Raw genomic sequence first — 24966 nt, 5'->3', positions numbered from 1 at the left:
TCCCCGATCTGTAGACTGGGGATAACAGAGCCCTGCTCTCCTGACAAAGGCTCTGTGAACTGAAGATTATGCTGATCCTGCTGATGGTATCATGCCTCTGATGAACCAAATCATATGCAAAGCACTTTACGGACATTAACATTTTTATCCCCACAGCAATCATGGATATAGATTGTTAAGTTTGTATACTAGACACGAAGACTAGTTAAGGATAAGATCATAGCCCAGATGGTAAAGAATCCACCTGCAATGCAGGAGACCCCAGTTCAATTCCTGGCTCAAGAAGATCCCCTGGAGAAGGGATAGGACACCCACTCCAGTATTCTTGGGCTTCTCTTGTAGCTCAGCTGGTAAAGAATCTGCCGGCAATGCAGAGACCTGGGTTCGATACCTGGGTTGGGAAGATCCCCTAGAGAAGGGAAAGGCTACCCACTCTAGTATTCTGGCCTGGAGAATTCCATGGACTGTATAGTCCATGGGCTCGCAAAGAGTCAGACATGACTAAGCGACTTTCACTTCACTTAGGTGAAAATCTGGTCCAGCATCCCTCAGCAAGTATGCAAGGTAAATCAAGAACTATGTTTTCAGACCCAAACCACCTGATTCCAAAATCCAATTGAAACTTAGCGTCAGTTTATCCAGCAAAGCAAAGTTAGAAATTCCTGCCCTGTCCCTCAATTCTCTGAGCCCTGAACACCAGCTGTACTGTAGGCTAATGGAGCATTCACAGGAAAGAGGTTTCCATGGAAAATGAGCTTCGCATGCCAAAAATATAAGTAAAAACTGAATCACAGAACTTTCTGATAATTCACCAAGCAGTAATTCTTTTGATTTGTGCATGCTTTCCTGTAGGTTATACTTTAATGAGGGTTTTTGAAAAATGAATCATAAGAATTCAACCAAGTTGTAAGTGGGGAGCGCAGTTGTATACATACAACTTCCTTGAGAGCAATAACTTCATTTTATTCATCTTTGTGATCCTTTTCCTCATGAAATTGCTGGCACAAAGTACGTGCTTGATGAATACTTATTGGAATTTGATTCATTCCTTTGTATAGACACATTTCCATATCCACAAAATAATAGAAAGCTAGAACTGGAAGGGACCTAGTGTACTGGCTGATGAAACTCAGTTTTTCTTTAGATTACAAGTGGCTTAAAGATGAAGGGGGCAGAAAATTTACTCATAAAACTAAAATTCCTATCTTATAGACCAAAGTGTATTAGAATATGCTCTTTGCACAAGTAAGTTCACTTTGGGGTAAATCTCCCATCAACCACATGAAAGCATGTGTTTCAAATAGGCTTCAAAAGATTCCATCCAACAATCAAAATGTATCTGATCCGGTTTTAATTTCTCTTGTCAAGTGAATATTTAGCAGCACTGGAGGGCTTCCCAGGTGGTGCTAGTGGTAAAGAACCTGCCTGCCAATGCAGCGGGTAAGAGACAGGAGTTTGGTCCCTAGGTCGGGAAGATCCCCTGGAGGAGGCCGTAGCAACCCACTCCAGTATTCTTGCCTGGAGAATCCCCTGGATAGAGGAGCCTGGAGGACTACAGTCCATGGGGTTGCAACCAGTTGGACATGACTGAGGAGACTTAGCACACACACATGCTACTGACGAGTAAAGGATACTAGTGTTTATTAAATATGTATTTATGAGCAGGGCAATTTGTTTACAGTAACTCATTTAATTTAATTTGCCATCTTTGCATCACCCCCTGAGAGTCTGAGTTTTGTTTCTGCCTTGTGAAGTGAAGCAGCTGGGTGTCCAGGTAGCACGCTGCCTGAGATTACAAAATCAATGAAAGAATCAAGCAGTGTCAAATTCGGAATCCCAGACTAGGACATTTGTCCGCTAAAGCACTCGGCCACCAATCAGAACATAATTCTCCCAGAAGGAGCCGTTCTACTTCAGGCATTCTGAAGCTCTCCTGAAGTTCCAGTATGTTACAGCAGAAGCTATACTCAAGTTCCAGAGCAACTTTCACTTTAATCTTCTTAACCCTAATGCTATTACTTGTCATGTCTCATCAAAAACTCAGTGTACCTTAACGTTTCAAGAAAGACATCTCATTAACAAGAACACAGGAAGGACAGCAGAGCCACTGCAGTCTGGCCGTTTCACTTGGGCTCGCCCCTGCTGTCTGCGCTTTGAGTTGCTCATAAATCCATCCATTTATTAAACAACCCTGTGGTCACAGCCCAGCTCTGGGAGAATTTCTTCCCATTTGAGTATATGCATTTCAGTCTGCTATACACATTATTGGTCTTTATTCTTCCCTTGTTCCATGTGTGAGGGTAAACTTCTAAGATCTCTATTCCATCATCAGTTCAAATGTACAAATACTCCAGTTTCTTTCCAAACTCAGTTTCATCCTTGTAAGTTGGCAGCCTTTCTATTAACTGAAATAAAAAAACTCTTTGGTATGTAAATATATCACATTTGTCAGCAGATCACACATTCTCAGTGTTTTCTGCATGTACACATACTTGCACACGTCCAAATAGTTTGGCAGAGGGACTGAGAGTGGGGTTAAAGAAGCAATATCTTAAATTTTTCAATTTGTTTATGATTATTTTTTATTAATTTTTGTTGGAGTATAATTGCTTTACAATATTGTCTTAGTCTCTGCTGTACGGCAAAGTGAATCAGTTGTATGTTTACATCTATCCCCTGAAAGCAGCAATATTTTATTTTTCTTTCTTTTTTTTTTTTTTTTTCATTTATTTTTATTAGTTGGAGGCTAATTACTTTACAATATTGTAGTGGTTTTTGCCATACATTGTCATGAATCAGCCATGGATTTACATGTATTCCCCATCCCGATCCCCCCTCCCACCTCCCTCTCCACCCGATCCTTCTGGGTCTTCCCAGTGCACCAGCCCTGAGTGCTTGTCTCATGCATCCAACCTGGGCTGGTGATCTGTTTCACTATAGATAATATACATGTTTTGATGCTGTTCTCTCGAAACATCCCACCCTCGCCTTCTCCCACAGAGTCTAAAAGTCTGTTCTGTACATCTGTGTCTCTTTTTCTGTCTTGCATATAGGGTTATCATTACCATCTTTCTAAATTCCATATACATGTGTCAGTATGCTGTAATGTTCTTTATCTTTCTGGCTTACTTCACTCTGTATAATGGGCTCCAGTTTCATCCATCTCATTAGAACTGATTCAAATGAATTCTCTTTAACAGCTGAGTAATATTCCATGGTGTATATGTACCACAGCTTCCTTATCCATTCGTCTGCTGATGGGCATCTAGGTTGCTTCCATGTCCTGGCTATTATAAACAGTGCTGCGATGAACATTGGGGTGCCCGTGTCTCTTTCAGATCTGGTTTCCTCGGTGTGTATGCCCAGGAGTGGGATTGCTGGGTCATATGGCAGTTCTATTTCCAGTTTTTTAAGAAATCTCCACACTGTTCTCCATAGCGGCTGTACTAGTTTGCATTCCCACCAACAGTGTAAGAGGTTTCCCTTTTCTTCACACCCTCTCCAGCATTTATTGCTTGTAGACTTTTGGATAGCAGCCATCCTGACTGGCGTGTAATGGTACCTCACTGAGGTTTTGATTTGCATTTCTCTGATAATGAGTGATGTGGAGCATCTTTTCATGTGTTTGTTAGCCATCTGTATGTCTTCTTTGGAGAAATGTCTGTTTAGTTCTTTGGCCCATTTTTTGATTGGGTCATTTATTTTTCTGGAATTGAGCTGCAGGAGTTGCTTATATGTTTTTGAGATTAACCCTTTGTCTGTTGCTTCATTTGCTATTATTTTCTCCCATTCTGAGGGCTGTCTTTTCACCTTGATTATAGTTTCTGTTGTACAAAAGCTTTTAAGTTTAATTAGGTCCCATTTGTTTATTTTTGAAAGCAGCAATATTTTAAATTTAAAGTTTTGTTCACATTTCTCCAGCAGCCTGTAAATACTTTTCCTGTGGATATGTTAGGACTTCTTAAAAATATAATTTTACTCTGGTTTTGTTGTTGTTCAAGAATTTGGTCTCATAGGACTTGTTAGAATAACCCTGAATGTTTTACTATGGTAAATATTTCACTGTTTGGGCTATGCTGGCCTGTTCATGTTTCAAGGCTCATCCTTGAGTGGGTGTGACATTTCTCCACACTAATCCCATAAATGCATTCCTCTCGTCCCAAACCTAGAGTCAACTGTTAGGGCTTGGAGTCAGTGGGTGATCTGGTTAAAGCTGTTGTAAATGAGCTAAGTTAGTGAAAATTAAATTAAGATTAAAAACAAATTACAGAATCCCAAGGTAAACATCTTTACAGTGCTCTTCCCCTGAAGGTCCCTGAAAGGATGAAGACAGCAGAGAGGAAGGCATATGGCAGACACAGCCTGCTTCCACCGCGGCGCAGAATGCGCTCGGCAGGAAGGGCTGGCGGACTCCAGTTTCATTAGATTCGAGGTTTCCACAGGCTCCCTGTTTAAACCCAGGAATCTGCAACACCAGAAGAGCAGCAGCTTTGACTAGTTAACCGTAGCCAAAGAGTCAGAAATATGAAGCAAACAAGATGCCAAGTTAGGAGGAAAAAATGAAAAAATCTTGAAATTATGAATTGAACAGCCAGCGGGCACTAATAATGATAACTCGAGGAGGGTGGAGGGACCCAAGGGGAGGCATTTCCGTCAAATGAATTGGGACTTAAAGGATTTGGGTTTCATGTCATTGAGGAAAATGATTAAGGAAAATTCCGAGATGAACATCTGCAAGATGCTAAGCTTTTAGTGATGTGGTAATCCCACTTATACTTTCCACCCTGAAGATTAAGCAGAACATATGGTGACCGATCTGTATCCCTGCATTCTGCCAGCTTTCAGAAATAGTCCCAAATCTGACTAGTGCTAACGAAGCATATTTATATTCTAGGTTATGCAGTTTACATTTTTCCTTTGAGGTTATTAGTCACCCATTTTTTTCTTTATAGTACAAAACATTTAGCCTCATCTATGGGAAAATACCCAAAGTACCAAATAGGCTTCTGTCAAAAAGAGCAGTGGATGGTGGATTAGAGTCAGCACTCCTACGAGTCACGCACTGAGGTGTAAGTTGCTCTCCTCCAGCGTACCTCTGGCTCTTCACCTGGATAACCTCAAGAAGTTGCATCAGTTCAGTCAGGCTAAAGGCTGTAACAAAAAGCCCCACGTCTCCGTGGTCTGACACAGTCCATAAAATAAAAGGTATGAGGCGTGTTTCGTTCATATCACAAGGTACAGGCGGTGGGCAGAAATGGTGGCTTCGCACAGGCTGACTTGGGGATCCGGACTTCCTCTCTTTGGTGGCTCCGCCATCCGTGAGGCCTCACCATCCTCTGGAGCTCACAGTCCCCCCCTGGAGGCTTGGCACCTCACCCACCGATCCGCTGAGACCAAGAGAATGCAGAGGCTTTCTCTGCATCACTCAGGGGCCAAATCCAGAAACAGCCGAGATCTCTGCTCCCCTGCCCCTGGCACAGCCAGTCAGATGAGTGGGGCTAAGTGCCTGCAGTCTAGGAACCCTCATCAAGCTGGGCGCCTGAGAGGACACAGCTGGTGAGCAACCCACCCATCTGAGCCTCAGGACCTTCTACCGCTATTTTTCTGTTATTTTTTAATTCCAGTTTAAGAAAACTTTCAAACCCTGAGAAAGGTTTGCAGCCAAACTAAATTGTTTGCTTTGGTTCTCTGCTTGCTTTATTTTACTACAGTGCTTTTATTGTGCCTTTAAATCAGAATTTGTTCTTAGAAAAGACCAAATTGGCACACATGACATTGCTTAGTATTTTGAGGAAAATATGAGGAGTGGAAAGGGAAGGCAGCATTCTGGTATGGGAGTGTGCCATCATTCTAAGGAAGCCTGGCCTATAAGAATATGAATCTACCAAACCCACTGATAAATTGGAGGGTATTCATAACTGTTGACTGAAAAAAAAAATGCACAATGTGAGACCTGTGAGTCAACTTTTATTTGAGGCAAAATAAGGACTATAGCCTGGGAGACAGCATCTCAGATAGCCATGAGAAACTGCTCCAAAGAGGCGGGGACAGAAGGTCAGTGTGCGTGTGATTTTGGTGAAGGGGGAGTACATGTAATCAAGCACATATTTTTTCAGAAGGTTTCTGCTGGTGTTGTAAAGCTTTTACTAGTCATGAGGAATAGTCGTCACCATGAAGGATTTCAGTGCTTTTCTAGATGCAAGGAGATGCAAGAATTGAGCTCATAAAATCTCCTGAAATTATCTAACCATCTGAAGTCTGTTCTGCCAGTTTTTCCAGAACACAGAGTACCTCATTCCCAGTCTCCACCCTGAACACCTTTCTGGGGCTGTTGACGGTCAGCAGCTGTAGCAGCACATGACTTAATCCTTGTAACCATAGATGTGAGTGTGTGCGCTTAGTCACTCAGTCATGTCTGACTCTTTGTGACTCTGTGAACCGTAGCCCACCCGGCTCTTCTGTCCTTGGGATTCTCCAGGCAAGAACACTGAAGTGGGCTGCCATTTCCTCCTCAAGGGCATCTTCCTGACCCAGGGATTGAACTCTTGTCTCCTGTGTCTCCAGCACTGCAGGCAGATTCTTTACCCATTGAGCCATCAGGGAAGCCCTGTAGTGGTAGATGGCAAGTGCCAGTTTGTTTAGGTGACATACCTTGAAGTATTTTCTTAGTTTTTCTAAATAATTACCACAGAGTCACTTTAACGGGACCTCCCCAAGTAAAAGCAAATATTCGTTCGGGAATGGTGAGTGAATTAACAGAAAGGGAGGCCTAAGAGAAATCTCAGCAGCAATTATTTAGAGCCAGTGCTGAGGAGAAGTGATACCTCCTGACGGTTGAGTGGGAATTTACAGGGAAAATATGGCTTTCTCTGTGAAACTCCAAATGAATTATTTTGGAAGCATCTTTCTTCCCTAAATGTGGTATGCCCTCACAGTCCAACTAAGGCCAGAATTGATCCTTCAAAGTACCCAGCATTTCTAATTTCTTTCAACTCCCAGAGAAACAACCTGACAAGCACAGTTTGACACAGCAGATGGGAAAGAGGAAGGACCAGGACTGGTTTGCACAGATTTGTGTAAATAGTTGTGAAAGCAGCATGTTTCCCATTGGCTCACTTGTGCATAAATCTATCGAAATAATTGTCTTAAAACCTGGAAAAAATGTGTTCTGAACAGCAGTCTATGCATTTCCTATCCATAACTAAAAGAATGCTATCTTTGTGTGGATCTAAAAGTAATGCAGTTAGCTAGTTCTGTAAATTCAGAAAGACTCACTGTAAGAAGTTCTGCCCATTCTAAATGGATCTGCCTTACTCACTGTTCACGTTTTTATGAAGAGGTTTCCTCAGTGGATATCTCTGTGGTTTCCCCCAAAAGGGAAATGGCCATTTTGTGACTAGCTTGCCATGGGATAATGCTAAAAACTTATAGGACTTCCCTGGTAGCTCAGCTGGTAAAGAATCTGCCTGCAGTACAGGAGACCCTGGTTCCATTCCTGGGGCAGGAAGATCCCTTGGAGCACAGACAGGCTACCCACTCCAGTATTCTTGGGCTTCCCTTGTGGCTCAGCTGGTAAAGAATCTGCCTGCAATGCGGTAGACCTGGGTTTGATCCTTGGGTTGGGAAGATCCCTGGAGCAGGAAATGATTACCCACTCCAGTATTCTGGCCTGGAGAATTCCACGGACTGTATAGTCCATGGGGTCACAAAGAGTCAGACATGACTGAGTGACTTTCACTAAAGGAAGCATGCTTTGGGTGAGAACGTTATTAGAAAAGAGACCAGGAGAAGGAAACAGCATGTTTTTAAAATATGATCGGGTATATTTTATCAATGACAATTTTTGACCTGGGAGCTTCTGGAGCACAACTGGGGGATCAAAACTGCGAAACAAGATACGTTTCTTTCTAAATTTCAGTGACTTGGAATTCCATTGTGAACTCTCACAAAGACTTGCTTTTAGTCTATATGTAATTAGTCAGTATACCTTCCTTATTTTGCTCCACACATCACCTTTGTAAAACAAAACCCTAACTTTATTTTTAAGTTAATTTTATTAGAGTAACTTGATTTACAATTTGTGTTAGTTTCTGCCGCACAGCAAAGTGAATCAGTTATACACAGACATATACCCACTCTTTTTAGATTCTTTCCCCATGTAGGTCATTACAGAGTATTGAGTAGACTTCCCTATGTTATTCAGCAGGTTCTGTTAGTTATCTATTTTGTGTATAGTAGTATGTACATGTCAATCCCAACCTTCCAGTTTATCTCTCCTACCTCAATCCTCTGGTTCCCATAAGTTTGTAAATGAGTTCATTTGTACCATTTTTTAGATTCCACATATAAACTATGTCATGTGATACTCGTCTTGGTCTGACTTACTTCACTCAGTATTACAGTCTCTAGGCGCATCTGTGTTGTGCAAATGGCATTATTTCGTTCATTTTAATGACTGAGTGATGTTTCATTGTATGCGTGCACCACGTCTTTATCCATTTGTCTGTTAATGGACATTTGTGTTGCCTCTGTGTCTTGGCCATTGTGAATAGAGCTACAGTGAGCACGGGAGTGCATGCGTCTGTTAGAATCATGGTTTTCTCTGGATGTATGCCTAGGAGTGGGATTACTGGATTAGATGGTGACTCTATTGTTATACTATTCTCCATAATGACTGCACCAGTTTATATTCCCACCAACAGTGCAGGAGGAAAACCCTAACTTTAGAAGCTTGGCCTCATATCTCCTATCTGTGAGACTTTTTTCCTCACCTAGAAGTTATTGAAAGTGAAAGCGAAAGTCACTCAGTCATGTCTGACTCTTTGCGACCCCATGGACTATACAGTCCATGGAATTCTCCAGGCCAGAATACTGGAGTGGGTAGCCTTTCCCTTCTCCAGAGGATCTTCCCGACCCAGGAGTCTGACCAGAGTCTCCTGCATTGCAAGCAGATTCTTTACCACCTGAGCTATGAGGGAAGCCCTGTTATTGAGTATTTGCTAAAAGTATGAATGCTGTGATGAATGATATTCATCTTGCTTGAGTTTCAAAGATTTATTTCATTAAAAATATGAATGCTAAACAAATGTGTGCATTTGGTCATGTAGAAGCTGCCCATGACCCGAATATCGTGGTCCTTCCTATATGGTGGTGGTTTAATCCCTAAGTTTTATCCGACCCACGCGACCCCATGGACTGTAGCCTGCCTGGCTCCTCTATCCGTAGGATTTTCCAGGCAAGAATACTGGAGTGGGTTGCCATTTCCTTCTCCAGGGGATCTTCCCGACCCAGGGACTGAACCCTGTTCTCCTGCATTGCAGGCAGATGTTTTACTGACTGAGCTTCCGTGACTCACTAGATAGACCTCTTCCTATTTTCTGTAGCTGAACGAGATCATCTGAGGTCCCATAGTTCAGATTTACAAAGCACCTCGTTTCAGTCTGCTGCTTCAAACACTGTCTTCAGCTTTTCTGTGTGTTACTGGCAGTGGGCTTCCTAGGTAGCAAATCAGGCATTTCCTATTAACTTTAAAAGTGCCACCGAGAGTCGTGATGCAAAAATTCCTCACTCCAAATTGAGCATCTTTGTGCACGGACCTGGTTTGGAACCGAGTACTCAGCATGTATCCTGAAAATCTTATGAAACCAGCTATTGTGTTTCCTTACAATTACATAGTAGCTGGTTTTACAGGCTAACCAGGAGCCATTGTACCCTAATCAGGAGCTGGTCACTGGGGGGCCAGGAATCTCAGCTCCACATGATGAGTTTAAACTGTGTAAATTCTTCTAGCGTTGATTAGCCTGCCAAACTCCCAAATCATTGGTTTGGTGCACACCTCCTTAAACTGGAAATCTTTAAGGACGTGTGTCAGTGCTGAGAGATTTCTAGTTTTCTTCACACAATTGTGTGTGTTTCCTTTCTTTTTCATTCTAGGATAATATGAAATACATATCAAAAGAATCCTTTTTACATAAGTGTTAAGGGATATCTTTCGGTTTTCTTTAATTCCAAAGGTAATTCATATATTTGAATTCGAAGAAGTTAAAATTGTGCTCAACTTAATTTGTACGTATTTCAGTGTCTTACGGACTATATTCATACTTGTGGGCAATTTGAAAGTGCCTCATTTTACTTAAATGAAGCAGATAAAGAGGTTGAGAGAGAAAAGAATAGAATGTCAAGCTATTACTTTTTTAAAGTGTTCCATCCAGTACTGTACAAAGAAAAGTGTGTTTTTGCAGCATGGGATGACAGCTCTTCTCTTAATACAGAAGAGCAATTTGGAGATATTTGTGTTTAAGTCTAGCAGCCTCCTTATTAGGAAGTCTTTATATGTATACATTAGTTTTTAAGTTGGACAGGCCCATCTGTTGAATGTTTAACTCTGCATCATCTAGATAATAATGCCCTATTTCTTATTACCTCAATTAAAAGAAAATTTTCTTCATAACCAATTATCAATAATATAATTACCACTTATTAACAGGGATTAGCTTTATGCCAGACACCACACCAAATACTTACCAAATGCACCAGTGTGAGGACTTTTTCACCATAAATTCTAGGTGAGGATTCTTTGTGGATTATTAAATTGCAGTGATAAGAAATGTACACATCCCGTGCTTAGTCACGAGAAACAGTCATATTTGACTATTGGAGATCTATGGACTGTAGCCCACCAGGCTCCACTATCCATGGGATAACCCAGGCAAGATACTGGAGTGGGTTGCCATTCCCTTCTCTTAGGGGATCTTCCCGACCCAAGGATCGAACCCTCCTATCTGGCATCTCCTGCACTGGCAGGCAGATTCGTTACCACTGTGCCACTGGGAAGCCCAGCAGGTTTCCCGGAGACAGAAGAAAGGGGTCCCCTCTGGCAGGAACGCTGGACGTGATGGTGGGAAGGAAGCAGAAATGAACAGGAGAGATGCAGGGAGGCAGTCTCAGTGAGGGGACTCGGAGAGCACCACTGTGCTCGCCAAGGGGACAGGCAAGGAGCACCACTAGAGAGGCCACATTGCAGCTCATCACTGCACTGCCGCCGAGGATCTTGAACGATGTGGACAAAAAGACCAGGATTAATTTTTAGTTACTTTTGGTTGCTGTACTACATCTCTCTTCAAGGTGACGCTGTTAGATGTGGCCAGCTGGGCTCCCAAGGTTTGTTAACTTTACACATCCTCAAAACTGCTTTAGTTTTCATCATCACTTTTGAGAGGAAGAATGAGACACAGAATTCATTTGTGTTAAGCCATTGAAATCTAGTGCTTTATTTGTTACCTCAGCATTACCTGTTCTATTACCTGCTTCCCAGGGATGAATAGCTAATAAGTGACAAGACCGTGGTAATTCCAGCTCTTGACTGTTTTGCTGTAGTACCCCCTAAATGGGTCCCGTTCCCCACACATAGACCTTTCACCATAATATATATCAGTGAAGAGTTTTTGTGGTGCTTCCTACACTGCAGGTTCAGGGAACAATTCCCTAGCTCTAGCCACCAGTACGTGGCTGGATTCAAGGCTAAATTCAAGACTGGATTACTTGACTTGTGCATCCCACACCAGAAGTGATACCGGTTACCCAGGGGAAAAGACTACTCCTCCAAGTTTTAATAGTCTGTCTTGACCTCAAGACTACGGGTGAAATTGGGAAATGTCAAAATTACTCGTCTTTTCATTAAAATCTCATTTCTATTCCTAAGTTAGATAAAAAGCCAAGAAAACATAATAGAAAGTATATTACCCACTTAGAGTTTCAGACCAGCCTCAAATATCTCTTCTTGAGATTAGATGGTGGTGAGCACTCAGACGCGTTGTGCTGGAAATGAATGCCCCCCTTTCAAAGCCTCGCTTTTCTCCGGAGGTTTCTAATTCCTCGTCTCTGCCGCCCGCCGTCCGAGTCATTCGCTGCTCCTGGGCACGTCCTCTGAGTCTAGGAAAGGAGCAGCAGACCGGAAATGAGGCCTGTTGATCTGACAATTATGTATGGCTTTGTTAGAGTGGGCTTTTTAACTGTGTGAGCTATGGGGCTGTTTGTGAGCGGCCTTCATTCATCTTTTATTTATCCCAAACAATCACGAGTGCTGGCTAACACTGCTCTGCAGTAAGGGAGACAAACGCTGTGGTAACCCCCTCTTCTGAATGGGGGCGCATGCTCCTTCCATCTTCCCTGTGACTTGATCAATGTAGCGTTAGAAAATCACGAGTCAGTTGAAGAGAGAGCCTTGTGATTCGCATCTCATTTTCCCATTAAGCACTTAGCTGCTTTGGGGCTTAGGAGAGTCCATAGTTGAGACGGTATTTGCAGATCTCATGGGGGCCGATCTGTCCTACCCGCAGAGCAGGCAGACAGTGGGATGGATTTCCCGCCTCCCCGGGCCGCCGTTAGGAGCGCTGGATCTGGGTGATGGGTCCACCAGCACGTGCTGCCTTCTTGCCCCATCGTGGTCACTTTCTCCATGGCATGACCCCTTGAGAAGCCCTGGAGGGAAAGGAGAAGTTGCTCATGATGTCTCATCACGCACGGCCCTTCTGGTGGCGCCCGTTAGCTCCCGGGAAAGGCGGGGCCCCACACCTTACCGTCTCAGCTCCATCATCAGAACAAAACAGCATTTTAATGGATGGGGAAAAGAGATGAAAGAAATCAAAGAGCTCCCTCCCCAACCACAAGAATTCATAAAAATCCTAGCATCAGGAAGATTTGCTATTAGAAAATTTTAGAATGTAAGAAAAAACATGAGTTGAATGGCCAAGGTCAGGTATGAACCTGTGAAAGCCCTTATAAAGGTGTCTTCATTCAATAAAAGAAAGCATTAAGGAATGCAATGGCAAGTGCCACATCTAAAATTACCATTAATTTTAGTATATTTGATTTCCGTTTGCAATACAATCTCAATAGTAGAACTTGGGGCCTTTTTAACACAGTTTTAAAAAATTGTGCATTTGTTTGCTTTTTTGGTAGCAAATCTTCTGAGGACTAAGAGGCCCTTTTTCCTCTTCCGGTCCTCCATGACAGTGAGCAGTATTTTTCCAGTGTAACAGTGCAGGCTCCCAGCTCCCACCAGACTCACAGATTACTCTGGAGCTTACTCTGTGCACTTCCAGATTACTCACAGAGTAATGTAGGTAGTTAGGACTGGGGAAAAGAGAAGAATCTTTGAAAACCTGTATACCAAAGCTGAGAAAGTTTCTTACACAGTCTTCAAGGTTATGAAGCCTTCCTTCTTTTTTAAATTTATTTTTATTGGAGTATAGTTGTTTTATGGTGTTGTTAGCTTCAGTGTACAGAAAAGTGAATCAGTTTTACGTAAACATGTATCAACTCTTGTTTTAGTTCCTTTTCGCATACAGGTCATTACAAAGCATTGAGTCAAGTTCCCTGTGCTGGACAAGAGGTATTTATTAGTTATCTGTTATATATATAGTCATGTGTATATGGCAGTCCCAATCTCACTTATATGTGGAATCAAAAAAGGGGGCACAGACAAGCCTTCCTTCTGTTTAAAGCCTCACGTGAGGCCATGGGCTCAGGCCTCCTGCCGTCGCTGCGCTCCTTCCATCCTCATAGGCTGAAGGGCACGACCCAAATACGGGAGCCTTCCTGAGCTCGCCCACAGCTCTGCTGCACCAGCTGTTTCCTTCTCTTGTGTCTGACTTACTTCTCTTTTGTCTCCCTGACCTCCACCTTGGTCTTTTTTTCCCCCCTAACTACTCCCATTAGAGATCACCAAACCCTAACCCTAACCCTGTCTAAAAGGTATAGAAACTCCATGTGGGACTGACTCAAAATTGGATAGCTGCCTTCCTCAAAATTTTCAAAACTGTTGAGTCTTTTAGTTCAGAACAAGAAAACGGGATCAATAAACATTTTTCATCCAAAGGTCATAGCTGTGTTTCTCCCCTCCACCCCCACTGGGGAAAGAGTGCCTAGAATTCAACCAGTTTCCTAAAAGATCTGTGATCCAAAGGGTGAACAAGACCCTTGGATAATTCAGCATCCTGCGTGTTTGGGGGCGTCTACTTTGTGACAACCATCAAACCAGATTAGATTCCGTGGTACATCACCCACTTTGTCTTTCCGCCTGAGAAGCAGCATTAACTGCTCAAGCAGGGGCCTGAGGAAACTCCTGGTTCTGTGGAAGGTCACTAGGAACCAGGAGGCATGACTTCTTGTGGAAAAGTTCTGCCACTAACTTGTTGCATGTATTGGGCAAGTGTTTTCATGTTTCTGGGCCACTGTTTCCACATCTCTAATTAGGGAGTTAGACTAACTCAGCAGTTTCAAACCTGACCTGGAGATTTGGGCCCCAAACCCACCACCAACCAAAAGAGACTGGTAGGAGTCTCTGTAACCTGAAAGAAACCCTTCTCAAAGCATCCTATTGTCTGCCACGTGTACAAACCATTGTAGCTGAAACTCTATAGGGTTACTTCTAGCTTTAAAATGCTGCACGATAGTCGCTCAGTCGTGTCTAACTCCTTGCAACCCCATGGAGTATAGTCTGCTAGGCTCCTTTGTCCATGGAATTCACCAGGCAAGAATACTGAAGTGGGTTGTCATTTCCTTCTCCAAGCTAAAATACTGATTTTTCCATTAAACTAGTATTCTCTACACTAATGCTAATCTGAATTAACGTGAAGTATTGATATTAGTCAGGGCTTCTCCGATAGCTCAGTTGGTAAAGAATCTGCCTGCCATGCAGGAGACCCTGATTTGATTCCTGAGTCGGGAAGATCTGCTGCAGAAGAGATAGGCTACCCGCTCCAGCATTCTTGGGCTTCCCTTGTGGCTCAGCTGGTAAAGAAACCACCTGCAATGCAGGAGACCAGGGTTCGATCCCTGGGTTGGGAAGATTCCCTGGAGAAGGGATAGGCTATCCACTCCAGTATTCTGGCCTGGAGAATCCCATGAACTGTATAATCCATGGGGTCCCAAAGAATCGAACACGACTGAGTGACTTTCACTTTCACTTTCATTGATATTAGTCAACAGAATGAATATATCAGAGCATTCTGTTTAAAATACACATGATTAATAATATGTGTGAATGAAATGATTTATCCAGAGAGCCTAGCACAGTAGTGCTGGCTCTATAATGAACACTGACCTCATAGGATTTGCAGTGAAAATAAGTGGGATATCGTGGCTGAGGAACATGTGCCAGTGTGCTGATGACAGTGAATACTCAATGAATTGATCACCGACAGGATGGTGATAGGGCTTCCCAGGTGGCATTAGTGATAAAGAACCTGCCTGCCAATGCAGGAGACATAAGAGGCGTGTGTTTGGTCCCTGGTTTAGGAAGAGCCCTTGGAGAAGGAAGTGGAAACCCACTCCAGTATTCTTCCCTGGAGAATCCTATGGACACAGGAGCCTGGCACGCTATAGGGTCTATAGGTCTATAGGGTCACAAAGAGTTGGACACGACTGAAGCAACTCAGCACACACACACACAGGGTGATAATAATAGTGACATTGGTTGTAAGATCTCACTACTCAAAGTGTGTCCCGGGGGCGAGCAACATCAATATTATCTGGGAACTCATCAGAATGCAGAGTCTCAGGCTCCACCCCAGACCTCCTGAGGCAGAACATGCATTTTAACGAGCTCTCTAGGTGATTTGTGTGCACACAGAAGTTCGAGAAGCACTGATATAGAAAAAGTCTTGGGGTTCAGCAACTCCAGGGAACTCATACTAGTAGTAAACCATTGGGGTTGGGAGTCACACGCAAATTAGAAGATGCTAAGGCCGGTACCTTTCTTTTATTCCTTAGAGAGTGTCTCTGACCTGGAGATGTCAGACTTCTGAATCCCTCTAGCATGCTCTTTCTCTCATCCAAACCCTAACTGAAAAGCTTTTTTAAAAACACAATATTATGTCTACCACAGTAGCAATAGCACTGTAATTTTGCTTTATTTTTCACATTTTTAATTATTCAGCTGTTTTATTTGTCACCATTTAGGGAATTATTGCAAAACTTATGTCTACAATGCTACTGATTAATGCATATTTAGGCAACTTAACAGATGTAGAGTGGGTTGACTGCTTTGATAAAATTAAACATTGATGAAACATATATTTGCACAGCAATAATGATGCTGGCATTTGTGTAAATAATAACAGATCTAGCTCCCTAATCATCCACAAAACACAGTGAGGGAGGTGACAGAATTACCAAATACGTCTCACTTACTAGGCAGATCATTTTCGAGTGCGTGTTTTTGTCCATGTGAATAAAGTTATGTTAATTTATAGCATCTATTACCACTTTAAAATGAAAGAAGTATATTTGAGCAAAAAACAATGTGGATGAGACCCAAAGCATATTTCCAAAATATGTTATAATTTCCAGAGCTGCTTTGTACTTCATGGAAGGTATGTGTTTTCTAATGTACTCCTCCACAGTAATGTGGTTTGATTTTATGCAAGATATGTTTTGAACTTAACTGAATCTATGTTACACATTTTAACATCTCTGTTACACATTTTAACATCTCTGAAATTGGGATCTGTCATAATTGATGGCATGTCACAATTCAATTGACAGCATTTTTTTTTTCTATTTTTTACAATCAATTGGATCTTAAAACCAATTAAATTGAAAATTAAGATCTGTAGTGAACTTAATCCTAGTCCACATGCTAAGTCACTTCAGTCGTGTCTGACCCTTTGCGGCCCTAGGAACTGTAGCCCACCAGGCTCCTCTGTCCATGGGACTCTCCAGGCAAGAATACTGGAGTGGGCTGTCATTTCCTTCTCCAATCCTAGACCACAGAGTACAATAAATGGAACATAAAGGAATCATTACAGCCACCTGTATTTAAGTAAGAAGGGCAAGCGAATAAAGAGATAGAAATGACATTAAATAAGAAACGGTTCCACGGATTTCTGTTTTCACAAGAGCCAGAGGGGAAAATCCTAGAAGATAAGATAATTTAGCAAAAGGGCAAAAAAGAGCAGTAAGAGAGATGGAAAACAAAAGGAGAGCAAATAAAGCACCCAGCTGGAAAATGTAGCCAATAAGTATATTGTTTTGACCACGGTTTCCTTAAGTTCAGTGTCCTACACCAGCCAGTCAATTTGCTGCTCCCTTTTCTGGATGCAGGAGATGCTCCCAGCATCTTTCAGGTGGTGTTTTCTCTCTGCTGGCCCACACAGGTGGGCCAGTCACCCCATCACCTCTGAACTTCCATCTCTTTCCCTGCCTCCTGTGTTTTATCTAGACCCAAACCACCCATGTTACCATCCAGGGTTCTTGGCTTCCTTAATCAATAGAAATTGGTAAAAGGCCAGACAAGAAATTCACGCAGGTCTTTATTGGGGCCCCTGCTGCACAGAGAGAACCAAGAACAAATAACAGGTTCCCTTGCGTGCTCACTCCACAAGGTGGGGGCCAGCTGGTCCTTGTATTGGGTACGGGTGGGCGTGTCCAGGGCCTGAGCCAGGGGGCAGCTTAGATGGTCCGCCCACCCACAGGCGCAGGACCCTGCTTTCTCTCCTGGCTCCTCAGAAGTGGCAGTTGGTGTTTTTTTTTGTCTTTTGTTTTGTTTTTTGGTCTTTTTTATCTTGTTGTCCATGGTTAGCCCCAACTGCACATTCATTTTTAGTCCCTTGTAGTTTCTTCATATTTTGTTGCTTGAGGAAGGTGTGTCCAGATGCAAACACAGCCGCAAAGCGTCCTGGGGCCCAGGCCCGTCTCCCTGGGTATGAATGATTGTTACAACTTCTGTTTTTGTTCTTTCAGGTGATCTCAAGATTATCAAACAAATCGACAGTCTCACAGGTATGGCTTTTTGCCAAAGAGCAAAATATTTATCTAAACTTTGTGGGATTTCCAACAAATCTGTTTCCCTCTTGAAGATTTTATGTATTCACCTTTGACTTCCCCTAAAACACTTCCCAATGAGAGATGTGGTAATTGACTTTCCTGCATTTGGGAACAGAAAGAAGGAAACTCATAAATCTTTTTAAGGACCCTACTGGTATGGTTAAAAAGTAGTTTGTCACCAAAACCTGCCCAAACTAGCAAAGTCCTGAAGTGTTCATCTTAGTAGAATTGAGCTTGTAGGTCAGACTCAACTTTTAAGAACCCTCCAATTTCATGGAAAACTTTCCTGCAAAACAGTGGCTTGTCAGACTTATAACCTAGACTTTTATTGCCAATCATCCTGTGATGATATAGGACCCCTATAAATGGCTCCTTTTCTTGTCTTGTTCTCTTCGTGAAGCAGAGCCCCCCCAATTTTCACACACACACACACACACAGACACTTGCATGCAGAGGCACACGAATAAATCCAGTTGCATAACACATTACAGAGATGTTGATACTTGACTGAAGATGGTTGGAAGTAGGGAGCAAACTGAGCTACTCTTGAGAAGTGTTTTTAAAACTCTTAAAGCATCTCAGTGCTGTCAGCCACATTTCTCTCTGGCACTGGTTGCCTTTCCTCTCCCTTCTTTACAAAACCCCTCCTCAGGAACTAGTAGAACTGTCCTCACATGGAAACTCTTCTCAACAGGCATCCTTTCCTCACGACTGTACCTCTTTTCTGCCAGGCCTTTCCTGTATTCTCTTTCTCATGAGGAGAAATGTAACCTTCCTTTGGATTTTCCAATTTGAATTCTTCACCCCTCCACAGCACTCTGAAAATGAACATCCCTTCCAAGAATACACCACCCTTAACTTTCGAAATAAATTTCTGTATAATTAAGGCTGAAGCTCATTTGCATTATCAAAGCCACTAGAATAACAGGGGTTTTAATAAAATATTTATTTGTCTCTCATGGATTAGGTTAGAGGTGGGCAATATGACAGTGTCAATCGGGTCTAGAGATTTCCTTCTTGCTGCATGATCTTTAACGCATGCCTTCCTTCTTCAAGATCTCCTCATTCTCTCAGATGGCTGCTGGAGATCCATTCATTTCATCAGTGTTCCAGACTAGAAGCTAAATAAATATAAAAGAGCAGGATAGAAGCTCCCCGTCTTCTAGGAGCCTTCCTTAAATGTCCTTATAACTGGTCGACTTATACACTATCATCCCAGAATTTGGCCTCGTGCCTAAACTATGTGGCAAGGGAATGTGGAAAACGTGATCTTTGGGCAAGGTGCATTGCTAAGAGTTCTTTAAGAAATAAGGGGAGATTATGTAAAATATCCCAATACTATCTGTAGGACCTGCCCTAATGTAAATATTTTTTCCATTTTCTTCATGATCATCCTCATCATCACAAGGGCAAGCATTTAATTAAGCACATTCACTGGAGAAGGAAGTGGCAACCCACTCCAGTACTCTTGCCTGAAAAATCCCATGGACAGAGGAGCCTGGTGGGCTACAGCCCATGGGGTCGCAGAGTCGGACACAACTCAGCAACTGAACACAGCACAGCAAAATGCATATCACTAAGGGTTTAGCTTCCATTACCTAATATCTAATTTTTCCTCACACTATTGCTGATTTACAGATGAGGAAACCAAGACTTTAAATAGTCACATTACTTGATCAAGGTTAGCTAGAAAGTAGGACTTTTAGGACCATGTGACCAAAAATGCATGCATTCAACCACTACACTTTATTCTGCTTTCATTTTAGTCAAGACAGGTTTAACTGACTCATTTGTGAGTTTGAAATGACTACCCCAGCAAAATATCATGAGCTCACTTCGAGATTCCTTTGACTGTGGGAATTGCCCCTTGGGAGCTTTCATGAGAAAGATGAGAGGGAAATGAAGAGACAGGTCAAAGAGAAGGGAAAGAAAGATCTGTGATTAAACTTTGTGGCCGTGTACACACAGGTGAACCCAGCGGCACGAGGGAGGAGTGTGTTTCTATACAGATGGCCCAAGAAAGTAACTGGTACTCATCCTGCACAGAGTCTGTATGTGGGGCTGATGCTTAATAATTTAATACATTTGGGTGCTGTCTGCAATGATGGTCCAGTAATTAATTCTTGGTATATATCGCGTTGGCTGCCCGGATCACAAGATGTAGTATCTAAGCAACTGGTCCAGTGTGCCAAATCTCCATGACGAAATGGAAGTATGAAAATTAAATGAACTTGTAGAAGTACACGCATCTTATAGGTTACTAGTCAGAAGATTCTCTTAGAGCCAAGGGAGCCTCTTTGAAACAAAGACATGATTAAATTGCCAGTGCAAATGTAAATAGAAGTCCAATCAGAGAATGTACTCACTGATCTTAATTTCTTTGATAAGTTTGCTCTGTCCTGTCTTTAGCTGGATGAGCTCACTTTTCTTTTCCATAATACTAGTGTGCAAATGTTCCTCTGCAATTCCACATGGGTCCACCTTTTGTTTAAAGCACAGAATTTGAAATGCTGTGGGGAAAAAAAACAAAGGCAAAACCATGACTATTGAATAAAGGGGCTTCCCTCATAGCTCAGATGCTAAAGAATCTGCCTGCAGTGCAGTAGACTTGGATTTGATCCCTGGGTCAGGAAGATCCCTTGGAGAAGAAAATGGCAACCCACACCAGTATTCTCGCCTGGAGAATTCCAAGGACAGAGGAGCCTGGCGGGCTACAGTCCATGGGGTCTCAAAGAGTTGCTAAGCAACTGAGCTGCTCAAGACTGAGCAGCTAAGCACATTAAACAAAGAACTAATGGCATTACATTTAAATATTAATTTAAATATTTGCATCTAGTTGGAAAGATGAGTCTTTCCCTTTCTTCAAGAAATTTTAACCCATAAAATTAAAATACACAAAAAATCTTCCTAAGTGAACTGATCGTTTCACTTATAAAAGCTATGGCCTCCACTGAATGGGCCCGTCAATCACTATAGATCCAAATTCATTTGGGATTCTCCAAGGAAAAAAGACTGGAGTGGTTTGCCATTTCCTTCTCCAGGGGGTCTTCCCAATCCAGGGATCGAAAGTGGGTCATCTCCTGCATTGTAGGCAGACTTTTTACCAGCTGAGCCATCAGGGAAGCCCATATATACATACATACATATACATATATATTTGATTATAGCTATTATAGTAAAATTCACATACCAATGACCCAAGTGTTTATTAAGATTAAGTAATAACCATGACAGCTCATGACATTTGAATAGTGCGCTTAGATGTTTACTGTTTATTTTATTTTTATTAGAAATTGTTGATAAGAAAGTATAAAAGATACTGAGGCAAAGGACAATGAACGGACCTTTTGGAGTAGGGAAGCCATGTCTGGGGCAGAAGAAACGCAGACTCTTCCAGCAAATCTGCTGAGGGCCACCAGCTTAGCCTTTGCAGCCTGGCCTGCCTGCCCCTTCATCACCTCCTCTGTCCTTGCCCACGATCTCCTTAGCTTCTTCTAAGCCTGCGAGGCTGAATGGTCCCAGGCAAGGACGCTACGTAGGGTTTGGCAAGACCAGCTCCTTCCTTTCCCAAGGCCCTTTTACAAGAAGCAGATCACAGTGTTTGCTGTATTTCCCACCACCTGACTTGTGGGAACCAGGAGAAATGAGGAAACTTCTCATCTTCTTCCATCTATGATACAAAATAGGAAAAAGCTTTCTTCTCCATGATAATATAATTTTGCTGGTTGATCGCCACATGAAGTTCCACTGAGGACCCTGTAGCTTTAAAATATCAAGGCCCAATTATGCTAAGTGAAATCAGTCAGACAGAAGCACAGACAAAAACTATGAGATCATTTACACGTTGAAGTATCTAAAAAATACAACAGGCTAATGGCTATAAGCCAGAAGAAGCAGACTGGCAGCCACAGAAAACAGACTGCTGGTTACCAGAGCCGGGGGGGGGAGGGCAAACTTCAGGGTCGGGGGGGCTGGGGTGCAGACTATTGCGTATAAAATAAGCTACAGAGTATATTGCACAACATGAGGAATGTAGCCAACACTTTATAGTAACTATAAGTGGAGTATAGCTTATAAAAAGTGTGAATCACATTGTATATCTGTGAATTACATGATACAGTTTTATATAGTATCAACCATAATTCAATAAAATAAAATGATAAGGATACATGAAATTAGTTAGTTAATTAAACTATCAAGGCCCAAGACTTCTCAGTAAAATTGAAAATGTCTTATTCCTAAAAGCATGCCATCATATACTATTATAAATGACAGGCTGATGAAAAGCCTGATGCAAACCTAGTAAAACGCACCTTTCGCATAGCTCCCACTAAGAAGGTTTAAAAGACCAAACAAACAATGCCCAGGAAAGCAGAGAGAATAAACCTAGCAGAGATCAGAAACTGGGAGGCTTTCCACACCTGAGTAAGCAAAAGCCGAGTCTGTGAAGTCTTCCGTTTTGAAGTCTCTTGGGGAGCTGACTGCTCAGATGGGAGTTACTGGTGAATGGTACGTGCCTCTGAAAAGCTCTTCACGTCTGTACTCATCTGTGTCGCCCTCTGGTTCAGTCGGAGCCCAAGGGAAATGGCAGCATCAAGAAGAGACTGCCGTCCATCGTGGAAGACGAGGAGGAGGAGGACGTGGGGGAGGAGACAGCCTCCCTGTCCCCCGTCTACACCAGGGGACCCGCCTCTTCTCGCAGCAAGCGGCCTGGAGGTGGTAAGAGCTACCTCGGCTTAAGCTTGAAGCAGCTGGCCTCGGGAACTGTGCCATTTCATTCACCTATCAGAGTCTCCAGTTCAAACTCCCCCAAAACCAAACAGGAGACGGATGCCCCAAACCACGGCAAAAGAAAAGAGAAGAACTTGAAATTGCAGCTTTCAACTTTGAACAGTACTGGACCCCCAGACCTCAGTCCAAGGTAAGAGCTTACCTCATAGAATCCTTTCCTGGTGGAGATGGCTGCCTTTGCCCCTCACTGGCATCTGGCTAGAAAATTACTCAGCCTTCTGGACCTTTCTACCATGAAAGTTCCGAGTCTGGAGGCTTCAGCGTTCCTAAATTTTTCTGTGCAATTTTTGACTCTATAGTGAAGTGTGGGCAGAATGAGAATAAATCATGTTAGTCATATTCTCAAAAGGGTCCATTAAATGTTCCCAATTCCTTCTCTTCTCCATTTATTCATTTGGCTCTACCTACTTTTATATAGGAGCGGGTTGCCATTAACTCCTCCAGGGGATCTTCCCAATGCAGGGACTGAACCCACGTCTCCTGTGACTTCTGCATTGGCAGGTGGATTGAGCCAGTCTGCCAATGAGCCACCTGGAGAGCCCAACTGTGTACACGCTTTTATAGATTTATATTTCTACATTGTAATTTTATAATTTATAAATTTCTAATAAAAATGAAAGAGAGGAAATGAAGTTTATATCGTTATCCCTTGATATCTGAAACTTTACCAAAAGTTTCACAGGGCAATCAGTGGAAATGATAGAGAAAATTAAGTGCTGGTCTTCATTTCCCATAGTATTTGCTTCATTATTGTGGATAACTGAAGCTTGATTTTACTTCCAGCCTCTTCAGTAGGTAATATGGGATGGTTCTATTTTTAATTTAAAACATTCACTTTAGGATCCACTAAAGATGATTGAGACAGTAAAAATTCCTGACTCAGAAAATGTGAAAGGAGTAGACTATGGGGCAAAGCAGCTAATTAAAAAATAGACATAAGAAAAAAACATATTGAATGATCTCTATTCCCACATACTCAGCTGGGTAATTTTGCATTTACTGTTATGGTTAGTCTTTTCAGGAATCTTATAAAGTAGTTCATAGTACCTTGGCTATAAACTTATAAGAAGTGTATTTTGAAGGTTAAATAGTTTGTCTAAAATTTCAGAAATTTGAGTTCTGAAATATAGATTCAAAGTCTGTTTTTCTGTTTATAAGGCAAGAGATCTTTCTGGTATACTATATATCAGTTACTCACTTGAAGAATACAATTTATCCATTTAGAGAAAATAGTAAGGAAAAAATAAGCAAAGCAGGCTTAGTGAAAAGTACATGGATGTTAAATGTTCAGGAATTCAGTTGGAGATGGTAATTTGAAAACTCAGCTTAACTGTTCTTCCTAAATTTTCTCTAAAATGAAAAAATAATAAATTTTAAATAGGGGGGAAATGTATCAGAGCTGGAAAATAAAGGTTCATGTACAACTGATTCTACACTTATGAAAAAAAATGTTTTATTTTATATACAGAAAGATTTTGAGAACATGGCAAAATGTTAATGGTAATTGTGCATGACAGATGATTTTTCTTTTGAGATTTTGATTGCATGTTTACATTTTCTACAATTAATTAATCTTTTTTAAAAAATTATGAGTGGGTTAGATATTCACCAAGGAAAGAAGATTAGCTAGAGTCCTAGTAGTCATTTAAGTACAATTCTTCAACTGTCACTTCAGAGTTTCAAGTCTAGAGTAAAGTTATCATTTGGTTAAAACTCTTTAATTCTGGATAGAACAGTAAATTAATATAAATTTAGATAAGAGGACCGGAGAAGGCAATGGCTCCCCACTCCAGTACTCTTGCCTGGAAAATCCCATGGACGGAGAAGCCTGATGGGCTGCAGTCCATGGGGTTGCTAAGAGTCAGACACGACTGAGCGACTTCACTTTCACTTTTCACTTTCATGCATTGGAGAAGGAAATGGCAACCCATTCCAGTGTTCTTGCCTGAAGAATCCCAGGGACGGGGAAGCCTAGTGGGCTGCCGTCTATGGGGTCACACAGAGCCGGACACGATTGAAGTGACTTAGCAGCAGCAGCAGCAGATAAGAGGACTTCTGTAGCTAAGGTTTTGAATCTGAGAATAAATAAGAATCTAAAATCTATAGAATTGCTGTTCAATAGAAATTTAACATGAGATAAAATTGTGAGACACACAAGTATTTCTAATCATTCCAGTAGCCACATCTTTGAAACGGAAACACACACGTGCACACTTGTGAGATTATTTAATAATGATTCAATGATATGTTTTATTTGATTTGAGATGCCTCAAATATTAGCATTTCAGATGTAAACAGTATAAAAAATTACTAGTTAAATAACGTAATGTTTTTACTAAAATCTTC

At 42.0% G+C, this 24966-nt stretch overlaps 1 protein-coding gene across 1 annotated transcript in view; it reads left to right on the top strand.

Annotated features, from left to right (window-relative positions):
- KCNH8 (potassium voltage-gated channel subfamily H member 8) overlaps positions 1-24966 on the top strand; it is a 446156-nt gene that overhangs the window by 379937 nt on the left and 41253 nt on the right. Inside the window, exons 12-13 of the mRNA XM_061167954.1 lie at positions 17746-17784; positions 22398-22750. Coding sequence (XP_061023937.1) covers positions 17746-17784; positions 22398-22750 — 392 coding nt within the window. The remainder of the gene's footprint in view (positions 1-17745; positions 17785-22397; positions 22751-24966) is intronic.

This window comes from Dama dama, chromosome 19 (assembly GCF_033118175.1).
Source record: "Dama dama isolate Ldn47 chromosome 19, ASM3311817v1, whole genome shotgun sequence".
NCBI classification, from domain to species: Eukaryota; Metazoa; Chordata; class Mammalia; order Artiodactyla; family Cervidae; genus Dama; species Dama dama.
The sequence above is the reverse complement of the archived record's forward strand: the minus strand, read 5'-3'. Positions and strand labels throughout refer to the sequence as shown.